The sequence below is a fragment of the Notechis scutatus genome, chromosome 2 (assembly GCF_049901735.1).
Source record: "Notechis scutatus isolate UNSWTSFEM ecotype Mainland chromosome 2, rNotScu1.2, whole genome shotgun sequence".
Taxonomy (NCBI): Eukaryota; Metazoa; Chordata; class Lepidosauria; order Squamata; family Elapidae; genus Notechis; species Notechis scutatus.
Genome location: NC_142010.1, coordinates 197904610 through 197926463, shown reverse-complemented (window position 1 = coordinate 197926463; position 21854 = coordinate 197904610). Strand labels below are relative to the sequence as shown.

Below are 21854 nucleotides of genomic sequence, written 5' to 3'. Positions count from 1 at the left end.
ACGTCGCTATAATAAAAGCACAAATATTAAGACGTGGGAAAATACCCGAAGAAACCTAAATAACATACATACATACATAAACCTTACACAGAAGTTCAGTAAAAATATAGGCAGTAAATGACAATGGAAAGGATGGTCTACATAAATTGATTGATGTCAGATAAGCAGTAATTTTAAAGGAGTTCCATAATTATCAACTGAGAAAGGAGACAATGTTAATGTCTAAGTTGACACTGTCCACCTGTTAACAGTTGAGTGGAGTTCTAGACAGCAGAAAGTGCTCTCTTCATAAAGTACAAAGTAATTCTTAAATCCACCACCTTCTGCAACAGAAGTGAGTAGCCTGATGTTGTCCAGGTCTTTTGGATCATTCCCTAATCCTTTGATAGTAGCTGTGCTTGATGTGCAAAGGTGAAAGTAAGTCCTAATAACAATAGCAATAGCGCTTAGACTTACATACCACTTCACAGTGCTTTACAGCCCTCTCTAAGCGGTTGACAGAGTCAGCATATTGCTCCCAACAATCAGGCTTTTCATTTTACCCACCTCAGAAGGATGGAAGGCTGAGTCAGCCTTGAGCCAGTGAGAATCGAACTGCCAAATTGCAGCCAGCAGTTAGCAGAAGTAGCCTGCAGTACTGCATTCTAACCTCTGTGCCACCATGGCTCATGGTGGTGGACTAATGGCACTCAGCTTCTCTCTCCCCACATTCTAGAACAAAGGTCTCCAAACTTGGCAACTTTAAGACTTGTGGACTTAAACATAGCTGGCTGGACAATTCTGGGAGTTGAAGTCCACAAATTTTGAAGTTGCCAAGTTTGGGGACCCCTGTTCTAGAATGTAGGTCAGGTCCCTCAACTATTCACGTTAAAATAATTGCTTCATCCAGTAATCATATAATGCTCCAGATCTTTCAGCAGTGTTCAAGACAATTTTGTTTGCAACACTGATTTTGGTTTATATCGGGAGTCTTCCATTTTGCCACTGCTTAACAATGACTGATCTTTATGATGGCAGAACTTAACATAGTGCAAGGAAGACTTTAAATAGCAAAATCAGCTGTCTATTCTTTGGCTATGCCCACAGCTTTTTAGACACACAATATGTTATGTGAACATTATTTCACTTAGCAACATTTGATTTTTTTTAGTAAACAGAAACAGAAAGGCAGACAACTGTAATGTTATATTTTAAAAGAGGGACTCAAATGTAAAATGACTTGTTTTGTAGAGTCCCTCTTCCTTACCTCACAGTGTTCTCGATAGAGACTCTGTAAAGACTTAATATCCTCAAAAGTAGTTCCATCTGGCAGCGAAGAGATTTCAACTTCTCCAAAGTCTGGAAGTGCTCGAGATGCATCTGTATCCATGACAACCCAATAGAAGAAATATATTGTGGACTTTGCCAATCATAATATAATTAAGAAAACAATGAATAATATTAAGAAATAAATACCCCAAAGGCCTATGAGTTGGATTCAAAACCAAAAGCAGAAATGTTTGGCAAGATGATGTGTAATTTAATTTGTATGCAGTTTGAATCAAGAGTCTATAATTCTAAAATCTAAATTAAATATTTTAAACAAAATAACCAAATCTGTGGAACATGTGCTGCATTCAGTGGAATAATAAAATAAATTTTGAAAGGGTGTGATTTGAAACAGGAAATACAGAGCTAGAATATGTCCAAAGAGGGAAATGTTTTTTCTAATGTGCTATTACGTTCTAACCTCTTCTATATTCAATCCATTGGAACTAGTCCAGCACTATTGGGAATTATAAAATATATTTCTGCCCATTATATATGCCAGTTTTCCAGGTATATGAACAGTGGTCTCATGCTAATCTCTTTTCCTCTAGTATAATTATATACAATTTCCCCATCTTTCCACATACAATTATATTTTATATATCATTGATCATTTTCAATGACCTCATCTACCCCATTCTAATGTATTTGAAAGTGAAGCTAAAAGTGAGTACATCACTTCAGATAAGGTCTAATCATTACAGAACAAAGCACAGCTTTTATTTCCCTTGAACTGAGAAACACATTCTAAAATTCACACAGCTAAAATTGCATTTGCTTAATTACTTCTCAATTGAGATACAGAAATAAAGTGTCTTAAAGTCACCAATTGTAATCCTTTTAGTCTCTTCTTTATGCCTATTATCATATTTGCCTTAGTTAATGACTGCAAAATAAATGGATTTGATTTGAATGTATCTTAACAGTTGCCCTCAGCCAAACTCAATATCAGACTTGATTCAGTAGAATTCCCATATATTTAGCTAAACTCTCTCTAGCCAGGATGAATTTCTTCAGAGTTATTGCCTGCAATAACAGAGGTTCACTAAAATATTACATCTGTGGCATACCCAGTTTGTCAGACTCAATGCCAGTGAAGAAAACACTATAAATTATTGAAAATATAGCCTCAAAGACAGGGAGCTTTCATTTCTTCAGGCGGTGTATCCTGGTTTGCCCTCTTCTCAGGTACGGCATCTTCTGACAGGACTACCTTACATCTCCATAAGCCAGCTTTAGCTGAGCCAAGATATTCACATTTAATTATCTCTTTCCCACTACATTTCCTCTACATTTTATTAATGTGTTGGATTTGACTCTTAAACTATGAATTGCCCAACTGAAAACAATATACAACACTCAACAGTCTTGAATATTCAAGATGGTGTTATGTGTAAGTGGTATTATTGATATAGATCAATAATTTTATAATATGTGTGAGTGTACACATGCACAAAATCAGTAGTTAAGATTGACTGATTCAGAGAATAAGTAATTCTAAAGTAGTTCATGTTGCACATATTTGTGCAAAGGGAATATTTTAGCAATAGCACTGAATATATCCTATCTACTCTTATTTTGGTTTTTTTAAAACTATATTGGGACCATCTGATTTTGTCAACTATTGTAGGAAAAGAACCTAGGAGCAGAGTTAAAAGGGGATCAGTCTAGAAATCCTACATAGCCACCACTGAACTAAATCCAACCTCCCTTGAATTCTGTTGCCCCTTATCTAACTTCAAGTAGGTGCTAACTATGACTTGAGAAACTTTCTGTGCATAGGCTTTTTAGCAATAAATCAGATTAATTGGACATGAGGACCTGATCTTTTTAGCCTGACAGCTACAGATTTTACATTCCAAACAGCGCAACCAGAAATGCCAGTACAGTTCAGCAACATCTAGAAATTTCCAGCCTTGCTTTAAATTAATCTGTCTATTTCAGAAAGTACAGTCATAGAACAGAAGAGTAAAACAGTACAACAAAAGGATGTCATTAAATGTACTTGCCCTACAAGCCTAATGAAACATTCAACACCAGTTTTGTTATCAGCTTGAAGCGAACCTATTGAATTCTCTAAAATAGTCCTATGAATTACAATGGGTTATTGAAAAAACAACAACCCTGTTCTGTATTTTAGCTAAAGATGTCCATGTTTTTTCACATACCTAAAAATTGTTGATGATGCTGACTTTGAGCAATCACAGTTTGTTCAACAGATGTGCCTGTTTGCTGACCACTTGTTGTAAAACCATCTGAGACTCCATCCACTTTCTGCATAGGTTTGTACCTAAAATATATTAAAGGCAACATAGGCAACATAGCATTTATAAGATTACTATAAGATTTTTGCCCCAGAAAAATGATTTATCTTTATATTGCTTTCAGAAATGTTTGTGAAATTTCATGAAATAAGCAGTAAAAAGATAACTCTTTTCTTCAGCTGTTCAACATAAATGTCAGCATTTGCTTTTCTATAGTTACCTCATGTAGCGTGCGTATAGGCTGGATGATTATAGACAGCTTTGAATTCTTTTAACGCTATATGGTAAGCAAGTGGATTATTAGATAATAGCAGAATTGAATTAGCTTTAATTTTTCAGTGTGGGTTCAAACTGCACATATCAATTCCCAGCATCTTCCAGCTATTTATTTAAAATGAACAGCTTGCTACCCTTCATTATGTGGATTCTCTTAATTAACATAGTAGAGCAGATTCACAGATTGACACCAGTGTGTTCCCCAAAAACACTTGGTTCTCTCTCCAGTTCTCAATTCATTGTCCACATGATCTGAAGAAGAGAAATAGCTAAGGAAAAAAAGCTCAGGAAGAAAGTTTGTTGAATGGCCCACTGGCATTTTTTTTTTACATTCCATGTGAGACCATCAAGTTCTAACCAAGTTCAGTGAAATCCTATACTTCTCCCATTCCTTCCTGAGGCAGCAACTACAGCCTTTGTTCCCTCTCAGCTAGAGCAGCATGCGCATCTTTATGACAAACACAATCATTGGAGTTAATCAGCTATTAGGCAAAAAAGATATATTTACAGTTCCAGCTTTTATATTCTCCTAGTCATTCCTTTAGGCTTAAAAGATATAATGGTGTTTATATACTTTCTTAAACTGTTCTGGTCTACCTCTGGGAAGGGAGGGCACCTATTGCTATATTCCAGGGGTGTCAAACTCGCAGCCCAAGGGCCAGATGCGTCATGTGTTGGCCACACCCCTGGTTTAGCAAAGGGGAAAAAAGTTCCAATATGCCACGTGATGACAATGTGTCATCACGAGTTTGACTATATACAGGAAAAAAAAACCTCAGGAAGTAAATCATTTTATTTTGACTACATTTGTCATCTTCAATATGTCAGAAGCCTGACATTTTAAACCTCCAACTTTTAAGATGAGGTAGTAGAAATGGAAATATTTTCCTTTCTTCTTAGTTGCTGTAGGTATTGCCCAGGATTAATGGCCTTTGCAGAATTCCTTGAGGAAGATGAGCAGTGTAGAAACATGAAATATAAATACAAAAATAAAATTCCTAATTTTGCTTTTTTTAGCCAGTGGTTAGGCGGCTTTGGTAGCCTAAACACTGAAAATACCTTCAGTGGGAAAGCATGACAAAGTGAGAGATCAGTGTCTTTGGCAATGACTTCTCCAGTGCCCCATTTCTCCCCCTTATTTAGAAGATCTTAATCTCTCTATTCTACCACCTGCAAGGGAACCCTTTTCACCAACATCACAAAATAGCATAGTGGAGATATGTAGCGGGAAAATCCAAGTAGGTAGTTTACAAATGCAGGCAAATAAATAAACAAATAAATCCCAACAAAGGCAGAAATCTAATAGGTATACAATGAATTCATAGCTCAGAGAAAGAAATCAGTATATTTTAAAACGAGTTTCAGAAAGCACAGAAACAAAACCAGTACATTGCTATAAGTGCTGTTTTAAATACAGTAGCTACAGTAGCTATGTTGACAATAACCCTGTCTCTATATCTGTCTATAAATAGTTAAAATGATAGTCATTTCATGGCAGTTTCAACCTCAAAAACATAAACTGTACTCATTTTTTCAAGAGGTTGCCTTTTCTGGTTTAATTATTCCATTTGGTAACTCAAACCATAAGTATCAATATAATATCAAACCATAAGTATCAAATAATATCAAATCAAATAACAACAGTTTTAAGACTGTAATTGTTTATCGCTATAAAGAGAATGCCAGAATTTATAAGAAAAATTAAGAAAGGGAGTTATAGTAGTTTTGCAATCAAATACTGTAATACTACCCTTTAGTACTGTAGAGTTATAGATTAGAATTATTACTCCCACGTGTTTTGTGTTAGCAAGCATTTTGAAATTTGAAAAATTGCAGCTATAGAATTGATCCTCTTCCTCCATCACCAAGTTCTCTAGCATACTTTCTCTTACTTCTTGTTTATAATCTTTTACTCTTCCTATAACCATGACACATCTTGGTCATATATTCAAAATGGTGGCCTATAAAACACCCTTATCTCAGGACTCAATCTGTGACTTTTGTCTACCCAGTCCATATAAGCTTTTCTCTATGCTGTATTGAATTCACTCAAGTTTATTTATGTTTATACTTGATTCACTGAAAACAGTTGCATTTGAGTTAATCAGGACATGATCCCTATTCTTTCCATGAATCTAATCTAAATCTGACGGAAGCAGTATTGCAATGCAAGCCTAATTCTTTTTTTATATGCATTATGGCATCACATTTATACCGAAAAAAAGGTACAAATTGCTGCTGGTCACACAGAAATAAAATCTGCTGAACTAAAGTTTAAGCATTACTAACTTGGCCTGAATTTAAGCCTTCAAGTTTACAGGCAAAAAAATAAATAAAAACATTCTACAAACATACTTAAGACATAGTGTTGTCTTGTCACAAATTCACATACCATATCTGCATAATTATTTGCATTCTGATCTATACAACTATACAATACTAGTTACAGTTGTATTGCAGAATAAATCAGACAATTTAAAAACTTCACTCTACATACAATCCAGGCTGTTGCAAAATCTGAATTTATTGTGCTTTACCTTGGTTTCTTCACAAACTATTGACATCAAATTCAGCTTAATTTTTTTTAATTTTACAAGTATGTATTTACTAACTTCACTTATTTTAGAAAACAGAATAAAAATAACCGGATGATGATTTAGATCAGTGGTTCTCAACCTGTGGTCCATGGAACCCTGGGGGTCCCTCAATGTTGTCACAGGGGGTCCGCAAAGGTTTGAAGAAATGTGATCATTTAAATTTTGAGTTAAGTCTTGGTGCACCGTGGCCTCAAAAGTTATTTAAAGGGGGTGCATGGTAAAGAAAAGGTTGAGAACCACTGATTTAGATGATTAATCAGATACCTTTTTCTGTTTAACAAAAGTCTACGGTTACTTGTTAAAACATGGAAAATGGCAACCTTCCTAGAAATGCTTTACTGCAAATGTTACAAGCTGTCCCTAGCAGTTTCTAAAAGATTCTTTGAAGAGAAGTTTATTACATGACAATTAAATCAACGTGTTAAATGAATTATTTCAAAATCCAAAGTTGTAGAGAAAAAGAGAGAGAGAGAAAAGCAGGCTGCCCAGAAAATGCCCTGCATTTGGGCTACCGTCCTCCTGTCTCTTTAAGCCAACCAGCACAGCAAAATTGGCTATAAAAGCTGAGTAGTTTTAAAAGAGGACAATTAGTGGAAGTGGGGGTGGGGGGAGGAAGAGGAGGAGAGGGATGAAATAGTGTGTTTGTGTGCGAAACTAAAGCAGCCAGAAAGGTAATTTTCTCTTAGCAGTTTTCCCAAGGAGTAGGAGGACTCACAAGAAATAGTAGGTGGAGAAGAAGTAGCAGCAGCAGTGGGGAAAACTGGAGTAGTGGTGAGTAGTGAATACAGGTAGTCCTGGACTTACGACCACAATTGAGTCCAAAATTTCTGTTGCTAAGCAAGACAATTGTTAAATGAATTTTGCCTCATTTTGACTTTTCTTGCCACAGTTGTTAAGTGAATCACGACAGTTAAATCATTAACATGACTGTTAAATGAATCCAGTTTCCCTATTGATTTTGCTTGTCAGAAGGTAGCAAAAGGCGATGATCACATGACTCAGGGACACTGCAACCATCATACATACATACCAGTTGCCAAGTGTTTGAATGTTGATCACATGACCACGATGATCACTTTTTGCAATGCCACTGTAACTTTGGTCACTAAACGAATAGTTGTAAATCGAGAACTGCCTATAATAGTTTGTGAATGTGTGTGTGTGTTGTGTGTGTATGTGTGTGTGTGTGTGTAGGGGGATGTCTAGGGATCTGCACTGTGCTGGCTCTTTTGTTTTGAGTTGAGTTATACTTAAAAGAACCTATGACAAATTGGTGGGATATCAAACAAAAAGGCGAGATATCTATAAAAAGCTGGGTTAGGAAAAAGCTGTGGTAGGAACCACAGAAATGGCTGAGAACTCAAAGTGAATCTTTTGAATTGAAGTCCTGGTTCGGCCAAGGAGCAAGTAAAAGCACTGCCTGTCTCGCACGAGGCTGAGCTAAAACTGGGGAACGCTGCGGTGGAGTCACGTGGAGGAGGAGGAGCATTCCTCAATTCAAGCTCAGCCTGAGAATGCGGAGACTGAAGCACCTCCCACTACTGGATGCTCTGAGCAGCTCATAGGAGAATAGCCAACATCCTGGCTGCAGAAACCAGACCTCTTACCAAAGCTCACACTAAACAGACATGGAGAAGGCAGAAGAGTCAGATGCTCCATTAGAAAAGGCACCTCCTTTGGTAGAGGCAGATATCCACTGTAGTTAATGCCTGTAATTAAGCTAAAGAAGGTAGATGAGCCAGAAATGGGACTAGGCTCAAATACAGTACTTGGGCCAATATCATTATATTGTGATGGTCCCATGGTAGCTTTGATCCAAACTAGTAACTACAGAAAAAATATATAATTAAATTTGCACCAAATTAATTAACTTGAAAATAAATCCAAGGACAGACTCTATTTAAAAACAAACTAACTGAGCAGAGCAGGGCAACGGCAAGCCAGGAGGCTTCAAAGATATGGTTGAAAGGGTACTGCTTATAACAGTGCATTTTAAAACACATCCCAGATTACTATTTCTAAAGGATTTTAGACAGCACTGCGACAAATAACAGAAGAGTCTGCCCCTTTTCCCAAACTGAATTAATGCTTTGTCAATGCTAATTCTTTTTCCAGTCCTGCTAAAATGAAGACATGGAAAATGAAAACAGTACAGAACAGCTGGGTTTGCTATTTTGGCTAATTTGTTCTAGCACAAAATATTTACTAACCTAGCTACTGCAATCAATGGTCCTCTTAAAGAGCACAGAATAGACCGAAGCTTTTCGAGTATTCACCACTTAATTATAGCAAAAAAGTGGCAGTCCGAAAAGAACAAATAAACTGAAATAATAAGCTGTAAAAAATAATAATAAAGTCCTAGGAACACCGAGTCCCAATCAGCATTCCTTAAAAAGAGGAGGATAATTGGGAGCTCATAACCAGAACATGCAAACAGAAATAGACTTTTATATGCAAAATTGTCACGATTGTATTGTACAAAAAACACATTTAAGAGGATTATTTGGCTAACTGGGAGAGCCTGTGTGTTTTTTCCTGGTTGACTAGGATATGCACAATATATCCTCCCCTTCTAAGGCCCAGTTTGAGAGAAAGAATACAATTGCAGCCAACTCACTGGATGAAGTGATTAACAATTGGGCAGAATTTTTCAGCCAACAGTTCAGTCCCAGTCAAAGATCTGTACTGGGGCCGGGGCTTTTTAATTTGTCCATAAATTATCTTGATATAAGAGTATGCAATGAGCTACCCAAATCTGCAGAGGTCAGAGTGGCAAAGGCCCCCAGAAGGATCTCTTAGTTTAAACTGTATCACTAATTAATCAAATGGCAATTCTAATTCAAGTGATGCACACTGGAGCAAAGACTTCAAATATAAACCGATACAATTTGAGCTGAATTTTAATTAAATGTGGGGAGGGGGGATCTTGCCGTCATACTGGATAGCTCAATGCAAATATCAGTTCAGAGTGTCGCAGCCATGAAAAAGGCAAAATTCCAGGCTCAAAAACATTTGGAAAGGGATTGAAAATAGAACTGACAGCATTGTGATGCTCATATAAAGCTACAATAAATCTGTGTCTGGAAAAGATATAAAACAAATGCAAAAGAGCAATCAAATGATTGAGTAGTTTCTTATGAGAAAAGTGTGATTGTGGGGGGAATTTTTTAGCTTGAGAGGAACAAATCAGCAAGGATATGATTGGAGGATATAAAAATATGCATAGCATGGAACACAGCAATATAATTTTTTTTCTCCTGCTTTTGAAATACTTGGGATCAGGTTCACCTAATGAAACTGAGGAGGAGATTTAGAACAATCAAAAGTACTTTTTTCACATAGGGTTTGAATAGCCTCTGGAATTCTCGTGGAAAGGAGCATTGAAATATTTCTAGCAAGGAAACAGTAGCAAGAGAAAAGTGTATCTACATCTCCAGCTTGCAATCAACCTAGAGGAATCTGAGGACAAAATAGAATGCTGGACCGGATGAACTTTGACCTGAATGAACAGGGCTATTCTTATTTTTCATGCAACTGTTGCACAGTTACATTCTGATTAACAATCACCTTTTTTTTTTAGATTGGTATCCTAAACCTAAAAGTAGAATACTTTCTATATTCATTTAAAAACAGTCTTGTTCAATCCCTGTTAGGAATGATACTCACCTAACAGTTGGGTTGGCAATATATAAACTAGGATAGTTAATTTAATACTGTATCTTTAAGAGAATGCTGTAAGTGTGACTGGCTGAGGTTCCTCCAACGGCCATAAGATGGAGCCAGAAACCTGGTTTCTTTCTTCTTGCATTTCCTGTTTTGCCGTTTTGCCTGATCGTCTTTCTGCTTGGATTACTGTGAGTTTTGCAACTGTTAGCAACTCTGTTTACTGAACTCTGTTTATGATACTTGACTTCGTTTTTGGATTATCCCTGGACTGAATTCTAACTGCTTTAACCGTGTATGATTTGGACTGTTTGTTGGACTTTGTTTACCAGTTTACTGGAAGTAAAACCTACATTTTACTATTCAGTGTATCTGTATGCTGGTTGGGTGTTATTCCTCACCACTCTCACTACGTTTCCCTGAGTGCACTCATTCTCCTAATGGGGAATACCTCAACAATCCCCATAATCACATGAAAGTTTTTGCTAAGCTGAGAGGATTCTGTAAAGATAAAATACTGAGCATATTAAGAAATTCTTTTTATAGAAAGAATAGTGTCATATATTATTATTGTGGTTGGTTGCACAGTCAACCAGATATTTACACTGAATTTGGCATTTTTATCCACCTATCAAGTTCTTCCCAAGAACCAGGGATAGTCAGACTAATATTATTAATTTCAAACAAGGCACATAATTCCTAAACAGTAACATTTCCTTTAATTTAAACATGTCTCTTAGTGATGCCACAGGCTACCTATGTAATTTGGTTTTGTTTTTTTGGCAACAATACACAAAGTTGGGGAGAAAGGATTGCTAAAACCTTGAAGATAGGCTCTGTTCAATGGTGAGAAATGTAAGCACTTAGGAAAAATTAGATGCAAAGGTACAGGGCAGTAATGCTTGCGAGGAGGATCCAAGTGCCTGGATTAAGCATGAGCCAGCAATGTGGCACTACTGCCAAGAGACCCAAAATAGTTTTGGGCTGTATCAACAGAGGCAGTTTCGAAATCACAGGCAGTGTTAGTACCACTCTTTGCTCCATTGGTCAGACTGTACCAGGAATACCATGTCCAGTTCCGATTGCTACAATATGGGTAGTCCTCACTTAACAACCATTCATTAACTTAGGTGCAAAGGACCAGCAGCTGCCTCTCAGCATGTCTTGTCAACAACAGCAGAAATAAATGGCTAGAGTTAGCTGGAAGCAGCAGAAGTAGGCAGGGCAAGATGGCCTACAGGGCAGAGATAGGAGGGAAGATAGGTGGGTGGGGGAACAGTGGAGGCAAGTGTGGCAGTGCAGGGGAAGTACGAGGTCCTTGCCTAACAATCCAACTGGGATCAGTGGACCAGCAGTTGCTAAGCAGTGCAGTCACGTCATATTTTGCTTAACAACTGCTTCATTGATGGAAATTCCAAGCCCAATTAAGGTAGTTAAGCAAGGACTATCTGTACATATCAAAAACATTCCACTTATCAAAGTCCACAATTGTTGGTCCTGTTGTTCCAGTTTATTTGTCATACAATTCAGATACTGCAATGTCCTCTCCCTACCAACATTGAAACCTACTGAATGCAAAGGACTTATTTTAAGAATACTTTACCTTTGTTTCTGCTGCATGGGTTGTTGTCTCATAGCCATATATTGCATGTCCTCTTGTAGTCGATTAAGAGGAGAGTCTGGCTTGACACGAATCCCATAGTAATGATATTTGGAATTCCCCCTTTGGGAAAAAGCAACCAACAATCAATAGACAACCACTGGGATGTTGCTGAAATAGCACAGATCCTGAGTTATATTAGCATTAAGGCTGCTTCCAAAGGAGGCAGTTCACAGAGCAATGGCTGGTATTCCAACTCTGCTGTCTAAGCAAAACAAAAGGCAACAAGTAGAAGATACCCTATGAACACAGACTCGCACACACAAATCTGAGATTTATTTAGGTTACTAATACGCTGGCCTTTCATAGCCATCCAAACAAAGCTCCCGTTTGGGATTCTAACTAGCCAGCCATGCTGAAATCCTATATTCCATAAACCCATTCACATACTCTTAAGTGTAGTCCATGGTTTCTGGAGACCATTGAGCTTGTTCACTTCTCAGAGGGACATTTAGAGAACATGAGAAAAGCAATACTAGATAAGTTTAGCATCCTGTTTCCATAGCAGCCAAAGAACTATATACAGAGAAACCATAACCTGAATGGTATAGGAAGTCAATATAAAGATATTTTTCTCATTTATTGTCCCAGGTGAAGGCAGCACTTTTTAACCTGCTTACTGTCCTGTTACAACTGACTCTCAGAATATAGCCATTATGACTTTGTCATTTATTAATAACTTGTTGGATGTGTATAATATGCTGCATAACTCTGCATGTTGGTTGTCTGGATTTGCCATCTTGTTTATTTATTCTGATGTATTTTTCTTTAACCTATTATATTTTATCCAGCTTTTCCTGTACTGCAAGCTGTCCAGAGTTAATTTGGAGTCAGATGGCATCAAAATAAATTGAATCAAATGAATAAATTTACCCTCCATAAATTGATAAATTGATACAATGCCCTCTGATACACAATGGGTTGATGTTTTCTTTAATCTATCTGCCCCATCCCCATATCTATGCCCTTATCCTCTTTCCTAGTCAGTCACTATCTATGGATATTCTTAATCATCCAGATCATGGTTGTCCCAAAGGTGTTTTTTTCCAAAAGGCAACTGGACTTTGTTTTTTTTCCCCTTTGAAAACCTTTTGTTTCTTATCCAAGAAGCTTCTTCAGTTCTGATAGTCCATCACCACTAGCTCAGGTATATCTTGAAAATGTGTTTTTGTACGTCTGCAGTGTTTCTGTTCCCAAGTATATTTTTGCATGATCCAATTTCTGTACACTACACCAACACTAGAGCCTTTCTATCATGCTCGAAGTTTATTTAAAACCACAATAACAGAAGCAGAGTTGAAAAAAATAGTTAGATCAAGATGATATTACCAAATCCAAGATATCAGTATGACTACCAATTGGCAGCATAGCCAAAGAATTTCTTAGAAAAATTATATTTTTTTAACCATGAGTTTTACCCCCCAAAACAAAAGAGATTCCAAAGAAGTGGGAAAAATACTTTACGAGATATATGGAAAAGAACTATAAGACAAACATTTTTTTAAAAAAAGTTTATATTTGTTGAAGGAAATTGAGTTGGGATGTGAATGAATTCTTTACATTCGCTATTCTAGTTGCACCTGAATTGATCTTCTGAATGAAAAATGAAAAATAAACTAATCCTAATTCTGGATAGTATACAGTGGAAGACTCATAAATAGTATGTAACAAAAAGCAATGACTTCCTAAAATTAGCACTCAGCCTCTAAAAGTAGAAAACAGTCTTGTCCTGTCTTGCCTTAGAACCTGGCCTGGACCTCTGTAGCTACTAAAACTATCATGTTAACCCTAACAAGCGCAGAAACATTTAGAGCAGGGGTGGGCAATTATGTCCTCTTTATTATCTGTGGACTTCAACTCCCAGAATTCCTGAGTCAGCATGGCTGGCTCAGAAATTCTGGGAATTGAAGTCCACAGGCCGTAAAGGCACCATAGTTGCCCACTCCTGATTTAGAGGGAGGCAAAGATTGAATACCACTTTACGATATTTAAGACTTTTTGTTTGCTATAAGGAATTGCCATCAAAAACTGATTTATGTGGCTACATCAACTTGCACAGCCTAGGAGGGGAAGGAGCTAATGCAGGCCAGCAGAAAATGTGTCTATTATAGGTACTCCTCAATTTACAACCATTTGTTTAGGGATGGTCCAAAGTTACAATGACACTGAAAAATGTGACTTATGACTACTTTTCATACTTTTGACTATTACAGCATCCCCATGGGGATGCTTGGCAACTGGCATGTACTTATGCCAATTGCAGTGTCCCAGGGTCATGTGATCGTCTTTTGAAGCCCTCTAACAAAGTCCATGAGGAAACCAGATTCACTTAACAACTATGTTAAGTTGTTAACAATGTTACTAACTTAACTGCAGTGATTCACTTTAAAACTATGGCAAGAAAGATCGTAAAATGGAGCAAAATTCATTTAACAAATGTTTCACTTAGCAACAGAAATTTTGGGCTCTATTGTGGTTGCAGGTTTAGGACTACCTGTAATTAGACAATTATTCTATATGCACTGGTAGAACATTATTATTAAAAGAATCAATAGGGGTGGATAGTCCAGTTTTTTAAAGGAAGACATGTACAAGTGGCTCTCCAAGGATTTGTGACCACTGGAGTTAGGAGCAAATAATGAGATTGCAATTTGTTTATATCAAATTATTCATAAAGACTGAAGTAGGTGAATAAACTTAAAATAGCAGATGGAGTTTAATGTAATTAAATGTAACATGAGCTACACTGCAGCATAAAACCCAAGCCTCAAAAACATAAGAATGTGCTTTGAACTAGCAGTAATTATCCCCCCTTTGAGTTATGGGGAACAGTTAAGTCAACTTTTTAAAAAAACCTGTCAGGCAGCAATAAATTCTAAGACACAAATCACTACAAAAGAAACTGAAAATTACATTTCCAATAAGTGAATCTATTGTGTAGTACAAACACTTTGGGTATATTGTGCACATTTTGAGCCACTAGGTCTCAAAATAAAATAGTTGGAAAGCTGGTAAAAGTACATAAAGAGTCCCCAAATAATTAGATGTCTAAAGTATTACACTACGGAAGACCATAGCATCTATAGCTTAGAAAAAGGTCATAAAAGGGGAAATAAAAGTATGCTTAGGGTAGAAAATGCGGACAATATGTTTCTCTCTTTCTCATATTACTCGTCTGAATTACACACTAAAACAATATGCGAAAACAGTCAAGACAACTAAAAAGAAATATATTTTTACACAATAATTTTTTTACACTAATTTTTTTAAAAGTCTGTCCAAAAACAAATGCATGTAGCATATAGCTATCAATGACAACTATTCCCTAAGTGACTTTACTGCACTTGAAGACTCAATGCCATAAATACCATTTCCTCAAATTATAGTGGGAAAAGGCTTTGCGATTTGTTGATCAGACTTTGACTTGACCTAATGAGATTTCTTTTACATGTTAATGTTAGCCTCGGATGCATTACAGTTGCTCTTAGATGAAAGTACTTATACCCCAAGCCTTGATTTTCTTACACCAACCTGGTTCCCAATCTTCTGGTCCGTAGGCCCATGAAAATTGACCGTATGAGTTTTCCAAAAGAAGCAGCATTGACAGGGTCCAATTTATGCTCCTGACAGTGTCTCAGGTAATGGTTGTAGAGAGTGCTTCTGGGAAGGCTCACCCCTTCTGCTGTTTCATAGTTGTCTAAAAGCCATTGAAGCTATTTCAATTTAGGGACAAAGAAAAAAAAATAAGACAAGTTCAAAGAACAATTAAGAGGCTTCATTAGAGATTAAATAATAGTCATTGTCTGAACTAGCCCCCCTTTTCCAATTCCATGATAATTCTCTCAAGCGTAGTGTATTACTCCATTATAACTTTACAGATAATGGGGGGGAAAGCAGAATCCACTTCTGACCCCAGGCAACACTAAATACTTCAACAAAAGAACTGCAATTTCATTTAAAGTGAAATAATATATACTTGGAGAAAAAAGTGTTAGCTCTTGAGAAAATGTGAGCAATACTGAGGGTAGTTTATACAAGCCAAGAAGGAATAATATTTATGAAGTGAATAAAGTCTATGGATTGTGGGACTAGCAATTTTAAGGTTCTTGCACATTTTTACTGGAATAATAATTATATTGCTTTGTTAAAGAGCAAAATCTGCCCTTACAGATTTGTTAATTTCTCTGAAAATTTCATTTGGCCCTGTAAGCTATTTCTCTCAACGGTTTTGTTTATTTCACATGTGAAACAAGGCAGATCTATGTTTAATGTTAATAATTGCTTGTTAAGCCGTATATTTTACATACTTGTGATATACATGGAACAGAGTTCATTTATCAATGGAGAAAGCACAGGACTCAATTCCATAACTTATAAAATAGGCCACCTTTATCATGAGAGAGCACAAAACATCTTGTTTAATAGCTCTTTAGCTGTGCTTTAGCTTTAATGAAATGGAACCATTTAGAAAGGGTTAGAGTTCCTTGATTAAGCAAAAATCTAAATTTCCCAAAACAGAAAAAACATGCCATTTTTACAGAAAAGTAAAAATGGCATGTCTTCAAATAGCACCCCCTCTTTCACTTGACTCTGCAGAATTATTGTAAAGATTCAGCTGACAACAGGTGGTTCTGATGCATCTCTGTTTGGAGTGTGACTGAATCATTTAATCACAGTATCAAAAGAGACAAGGAAAAATAACACATTTTGTAGCAACATAGCCAGAATAAGGTGACATCTCAGTAAATCATGCACAGATGCAATAGAAAGCTTAGAGGTAGTATTAATTGTTGCTGCTGTTGTTATTTCTAAAAGTTCCTTCTAAAAGTTCCTTTGCCAGCAGCATCATGGAATAATATGTACGTTCATTTCTCTACTCCCAGTAGCAGCAGAGGAAAAACAATATATATCTAATCTTGGGTTTTTAATACTGATGATGCTATACAAGACTTTTTTTTATTCTTCAACAACGTTTCCTGCTTACTGTACATTAAAGCTGGGGAAACTAAATATAGCCATGAATTTATTATAAAACTCCAAGCAATCTGATGTATAAGCAGCACCCATCTCTGCTAGGTCCCTTGGAAAAGTGAATTACTGTATATAAAGCAATGGAATTTGCATTGCCTTTAGTGATGAAGTAGGGCTGTTAATTTACTCTGGTCATCAGATAATTCTGAATGTAAAAACTCCCCAAAGCAATTAAGGGTCTCTCCCTAACAATCTTGACACTTGTTAAAGTGTCACTAATGCATATGTTCCTGGCCGTTATAGAAAAAAATAATGCAAATATTGAAAACTCTAAAAAAATCAAACTGCCAGTAGAATTATACACACAGTGAAATGATTCAGGTTATTAAGTACAGGTAATCTTGGACTCTGTAAACCGCTTAAAGGGGGTTATAAAGCACAGTGAAGTGTTATATAAGTCTAAGTGTTATTGCTGATGCTTTTATTTTTCTTAATGATGGTCAGGAATTATGATGACCTTGAAAAGCCCATCATAACGAGCTTTGACATATGACAGCCCATAAACACTTCCAGCTGTTGTAAAATGTTGTGCCACTGTTCCTATGGTTACATGATTGTGATCTGGGTGTTTGGCAACCTGTTCACCTCTATGACCAGTTACCAAGCGCCATGTGATCGTGTGATGTTATGCACACGATGACATCATCCACATAGAAGGAAGCTGAATTTTTTGGGTGGGGTGCAGAAATGGAGCTCAAATCCTGAGGGAGATTTGGATTTCAGCAGGAAGGATTTCCAGTTCCTGCAGGGAGAGGCAGTGTGGTAAAGAAAGGAGTGCAGGGTGCTGTCTGACAGTGTCTATTCAGGGGCTGAAAAATCCTGTATGGATTTCGGCAGGGAGAATTTTCAATGGTCTTCCCCACCCCTCACGTGGCACCCTATACTCCTTACCTTGGATTTAGCCCATTTAATGACCTGCGGGGTTGCTTAATGACCTCAACTAGGAGTGCCAGGATTATGTTTGATGAGCAGAGCAGTCATATGACATCTTGCTTAATGACCACTTCACTCAACAACCAAGATCTTGGTTTCAATTGTGGTCGTAAGTCAAAGACAACCTGTACATCAGGCCTGGTAAAAATTCTGGCAACTATAATGAAAACTTTATGTGGAAATCAGTGTATTCAAGATCAGGGAGATAAAAACAGCTAATAAAAACAGTCACATGTTAAAATTAGAAAGGTGGATTGAAAGGAGTTCCATTTCTGACTTAGCATGCTGGGCACCTTTCCCCCATGCTGCTATAAAAGCACCACTTTAATTAAGTCAGTGGAACAGAATAATGGGTGCTATTTGCCGTTGTATAGTCAACCTGCTTATTGCAGATCATCTTTAGCAGAGATAAACCACCTCTAGGTTTCTCAACTGCTCTCTCTAATAACCCAGCAGTATGGAGTTTCCTACACAAAACAAGAATAGTTTTCGACAGTGAAAATGAAGTTTATAGTGAATAATCTGAAGGTGCCAATATACATCCCGTTAGCTTTATTGTAATTGACAATAGTATTAAAACATACAAACATGTGATTTTGTTTGCTTACTTAAAATTATTATAAACAATCTCACTGGTATCTTTCGAAATACTAACAGTTTTAGGAATGTGAGCAACGCTACACTGACAAGCTTAAAACTTTGATTATACTGCATACCAACTAAACCTTAATTGTAATTTTGCAAGAGCAGCTATTACCAACAGTTGACAATTACCGACCGAGCTTACAGTTGATAAGAAAAATTATTTACTTCCACACCACAATTCAGCAAGCTCTTTTCCATATCTTTCCCTCTGCAACTAAACACCAGTCTTTTTTGTCTCTCACATTCACTGTTACTGACCTTTTCATTCTCTGTATAGCTGATCAGAGAATCTGATCTCTAATTGCTATCAGAATGCTGATATGGAGGAAGGGAAATCATAACTGTTGTCTTCTATTAAATACACTAACAAATTGAATATGCACATCTCAAATCAGAAATCGAGAATATCCTAGTTTAATGCACATAATTCATTAAAATTAACCAGAATGGATTAAAGTATCTATGTTCTTCCTGTTTGTGCCAAAATGAAATCACTTACTTTCTGTGTTTTGCATAACCTTGCTTATGCTGAAATGCAATAGCTTGATGAGTGTGTCTGTCTGGTAAATACTGATTAATAATGACAAAAGACAAATTATGCATGTCACTTTTTTTTTCATCCTAGAAGGATCATGAAAAATAAAGCCTTCGCCTACTTTCTGGTACCTTCCTGGCAAACTTGTCTGTATAGACTTTTTGGCTATGATACCGAAATAAGTTTGCCACTGGTTTCTTTTAGGGTATATTTTCTGACTTTTCTCAATCAAGCCTGGAATCCTAGTTAAGAGCCTTGGTGGCGCAGTGGTTAGAATGCAGTATTGCAGGCTAATTCTGCTGACTGTTGATTGCCAACAGTTTGGCAGTTTGATTCTCACCGGCTCAAGGTTGACTTGGCCTTCTGTCCTTCTGAGGTTAGTAAAATGAGGACCCAGATTGTTGGGGGCAATATACTCTGTCAACCGTTTAGAGATGGCTGTAAAACACTGTGAAGTGGTATATAAGTCTAAGTGCTATTGCTAATTCCTTGGTGGTCTCCAGTTTCAGATTAGCTAGAGGTACCCCTGCTTAACTTCCCAGCCTAAACAGCTGCTTTCCCAGATAGATGATCCATCTTTAATTAATTCTAAATCTATGTCACTTGCCATAGCTATGACTGACACAGCATAGTCAAGGAATCTTCTTAAGAATGTTGCTTACAGATTTCACTGACAAAGGATCTTCTGCACTAGATTAAACAGCAAGAAGTTCTATCACAAGCAGCACAGTATTTTAAGGTAGTAACAATTAATGTAATTAATTAATGTAATTCCACATTTGAAACAACACATCAAGAATTTAACAAACAGCTGCTCTATCACATAATTATAATGGATGCAGGTCTGGAGAAATAGCAATAGCAACAGTTTATTAATAGATTAGTCTTACGACCATATGAGTAAAATGAAATTAAAGTATATGATCTGATTCCAGGATAAAGTAGATAAAATAAAATGCAGTGATAAAATACATGTGGTAACATCAAGAGTCAGTATTGCACTTAGAGAGTACCCCCATTTATTCAATGTATCGAGTTCTTAATTCAACGGACTTAATTATAAATTTAGCAATTCTGCTTATAATATATAATGAGAGCCTAGGTAGGTGGGCTTTCCATTGGGAATGATAAATACCAAAGCCTAAGGGAGGGGCAGTCAAACAAAACATGAGCAGTATTTTCAATGGCTTGGGTAGTGTACTCTCATGATATAGCAAATAGTGGAAGTGTCCATATTTGGCCCTGGAATCCAACAACGCAAATCTTTCTCTAGAATAGGCCCTTCTTAAAGATTGTTTCAAACTCATTGACAAGCATTTTTCAAGTTACAAATTTGTTCTTGGACAATTAATTTTAAAATCTATTTTTGGCCATTAACTCCATGTCAATTTGAGCACTGCTATCTAGGACTCTGTTTCAAAATTTCCCTTGCCTGGGAGACCGCTGAAAGAAAAACTCATGTTGTGATATAACTTTGGTAAGCTATATCTGAGCAAATAGGGTTTGAATAATCTCAAGCAAGAAACAAATAACTGGCAGAGGTTGATGCAGAATTAATTTATTATTACCATTAGCATTGTAGCCAATCAGAATTTTCTTGCTCAGTTGTATCCTACTGTAACTCAGGTGACACAAATAAGGAATGGAAATAAATTTAAAAACTCACAAAAAGACCAATTATTAACAATAATTTTAGGAACTAAATACAAACATAATATAGGTCTTAATAAGTCACTTAAGGTTTTGCTACTGGCACATATTCCAAAACTGTAAATTAATTGCATGATTCATTATTGTGAAATTCTGTTCCAAAACAAATCTACAACTATTTTATACAAGGGCTGATATTAAGTGAAATATTTATAATCAATAAAGATACTTTCCTTTCTACTAATTCCGAATGTTAGTTTTTCATCTTAATTCTCAGGAAAATGTACACAACAGAATAGCACAGTACAAAAATTCAATTTAAATCTAAAATGTTTTATGAAATGTAACTCTAGTCAGTGCAGCTGCTGTTTATCTCTTTAGTGCTCATGTTCTCTAAATCATAATCTAATGCTCCAGGGTGAAATACATATCACAGCAACAAGTTCATTTAGAAAAGATAGCTCTCTTCCCCACAAGACGTATGTTGGGTATGGACTAGATGGCAGACTTTTTCCGTAGTGGCCCTTGCATCACACAACATGCTTCCCTCAGAAGTGCATTGGGCTCTCTTCCTCCCTCCTTTTCCAACTCTGAAATTGATTCTAGTATTCTTTTAAACTTTTCCCCTCAATTTATTATGGTCATCCAACTTGGGTATAAACACATTCTATTTTTAAATTATGTTTAAGTTTACAAAGTAAACAAAAATCACAGTATTACAGTATCACAGTTTTATGATGCAGTTTTTGTTACAAATATTACTAATTAAAAATAATAATAAAGACAGGTGGTTCTTGATTTATATCCATTCAGTGACCATTAGATGTTACAATGAAAGTGTAAAAAGTAACTTATGACCGTTTTTCACACTTATAACTGTTGCAGCATCCCCAAGGTCACATGATCAAAATTCAGGCACCTAGCAACTTTCTGTACTTATGACAGCTGCATTGCCCAGGATGAGATGATCCCCATTCTCAAGCGGTTTCCAACAAGCAAAGTCAGTGGGGGAAGGCAGAATCACTTCACAAAAAGCCATATAATGGGACAAAATTCACTTAACAACTGTTCTGCTTAGCAACAGAAATTTGGAGTCAATTATGGTTATAAGTCAGGGATTACTTGTACATTAATATTCAATGAAAGTTAAAGAATTAATTATATATCTAATTATATAACTAAAAATAAATATTGTGTAAATTGTTTTTCAAATAGAGAAGTGTTATAGATTCCATATCTAAACAATATAAATTATTACACTAACTTGCAATGACTAGAAAATAAGGCAACTG

General features: G+C 36.4%; 1 protein-coding gene across 4 annotated transcripts in view; it reads right to left on the bottom strand.

Annotated features, from left to right (window-relative positions):
- RFX3 (regulatory factor X3) overlaps positions 1 to 21854 on the bottom strand; it is a 176116-nt gene that overhangs the window by 28152 nt on the left and 126110 nt on the right. For all 4 annotated transcript variants that reach the window (XM_087957766.1, XM_026671675.2, XM_087957765.1 and 1 more), the window contains 4 exons: positions 15300 to 15481; positions 11712 to 11831; positions 3477 to 3598; positions 1247 to 1359 (listed from right to left, as the gene is read on the bottom strand). In XM_087957766.1, coding sequence (XP_087813892.1) covers positions 1247 to 1359; positions 3477 to 3598; positions 11712 to 11831; positions 15300 to 15481 — 537 coding nt within the window. The remainder of the gene's footprint in view (positions 1 to 1246; positions 1360 to 3476; positions 3599 to 11711; positions 11832 to 15299; positions 15482 to 21854) is intronic.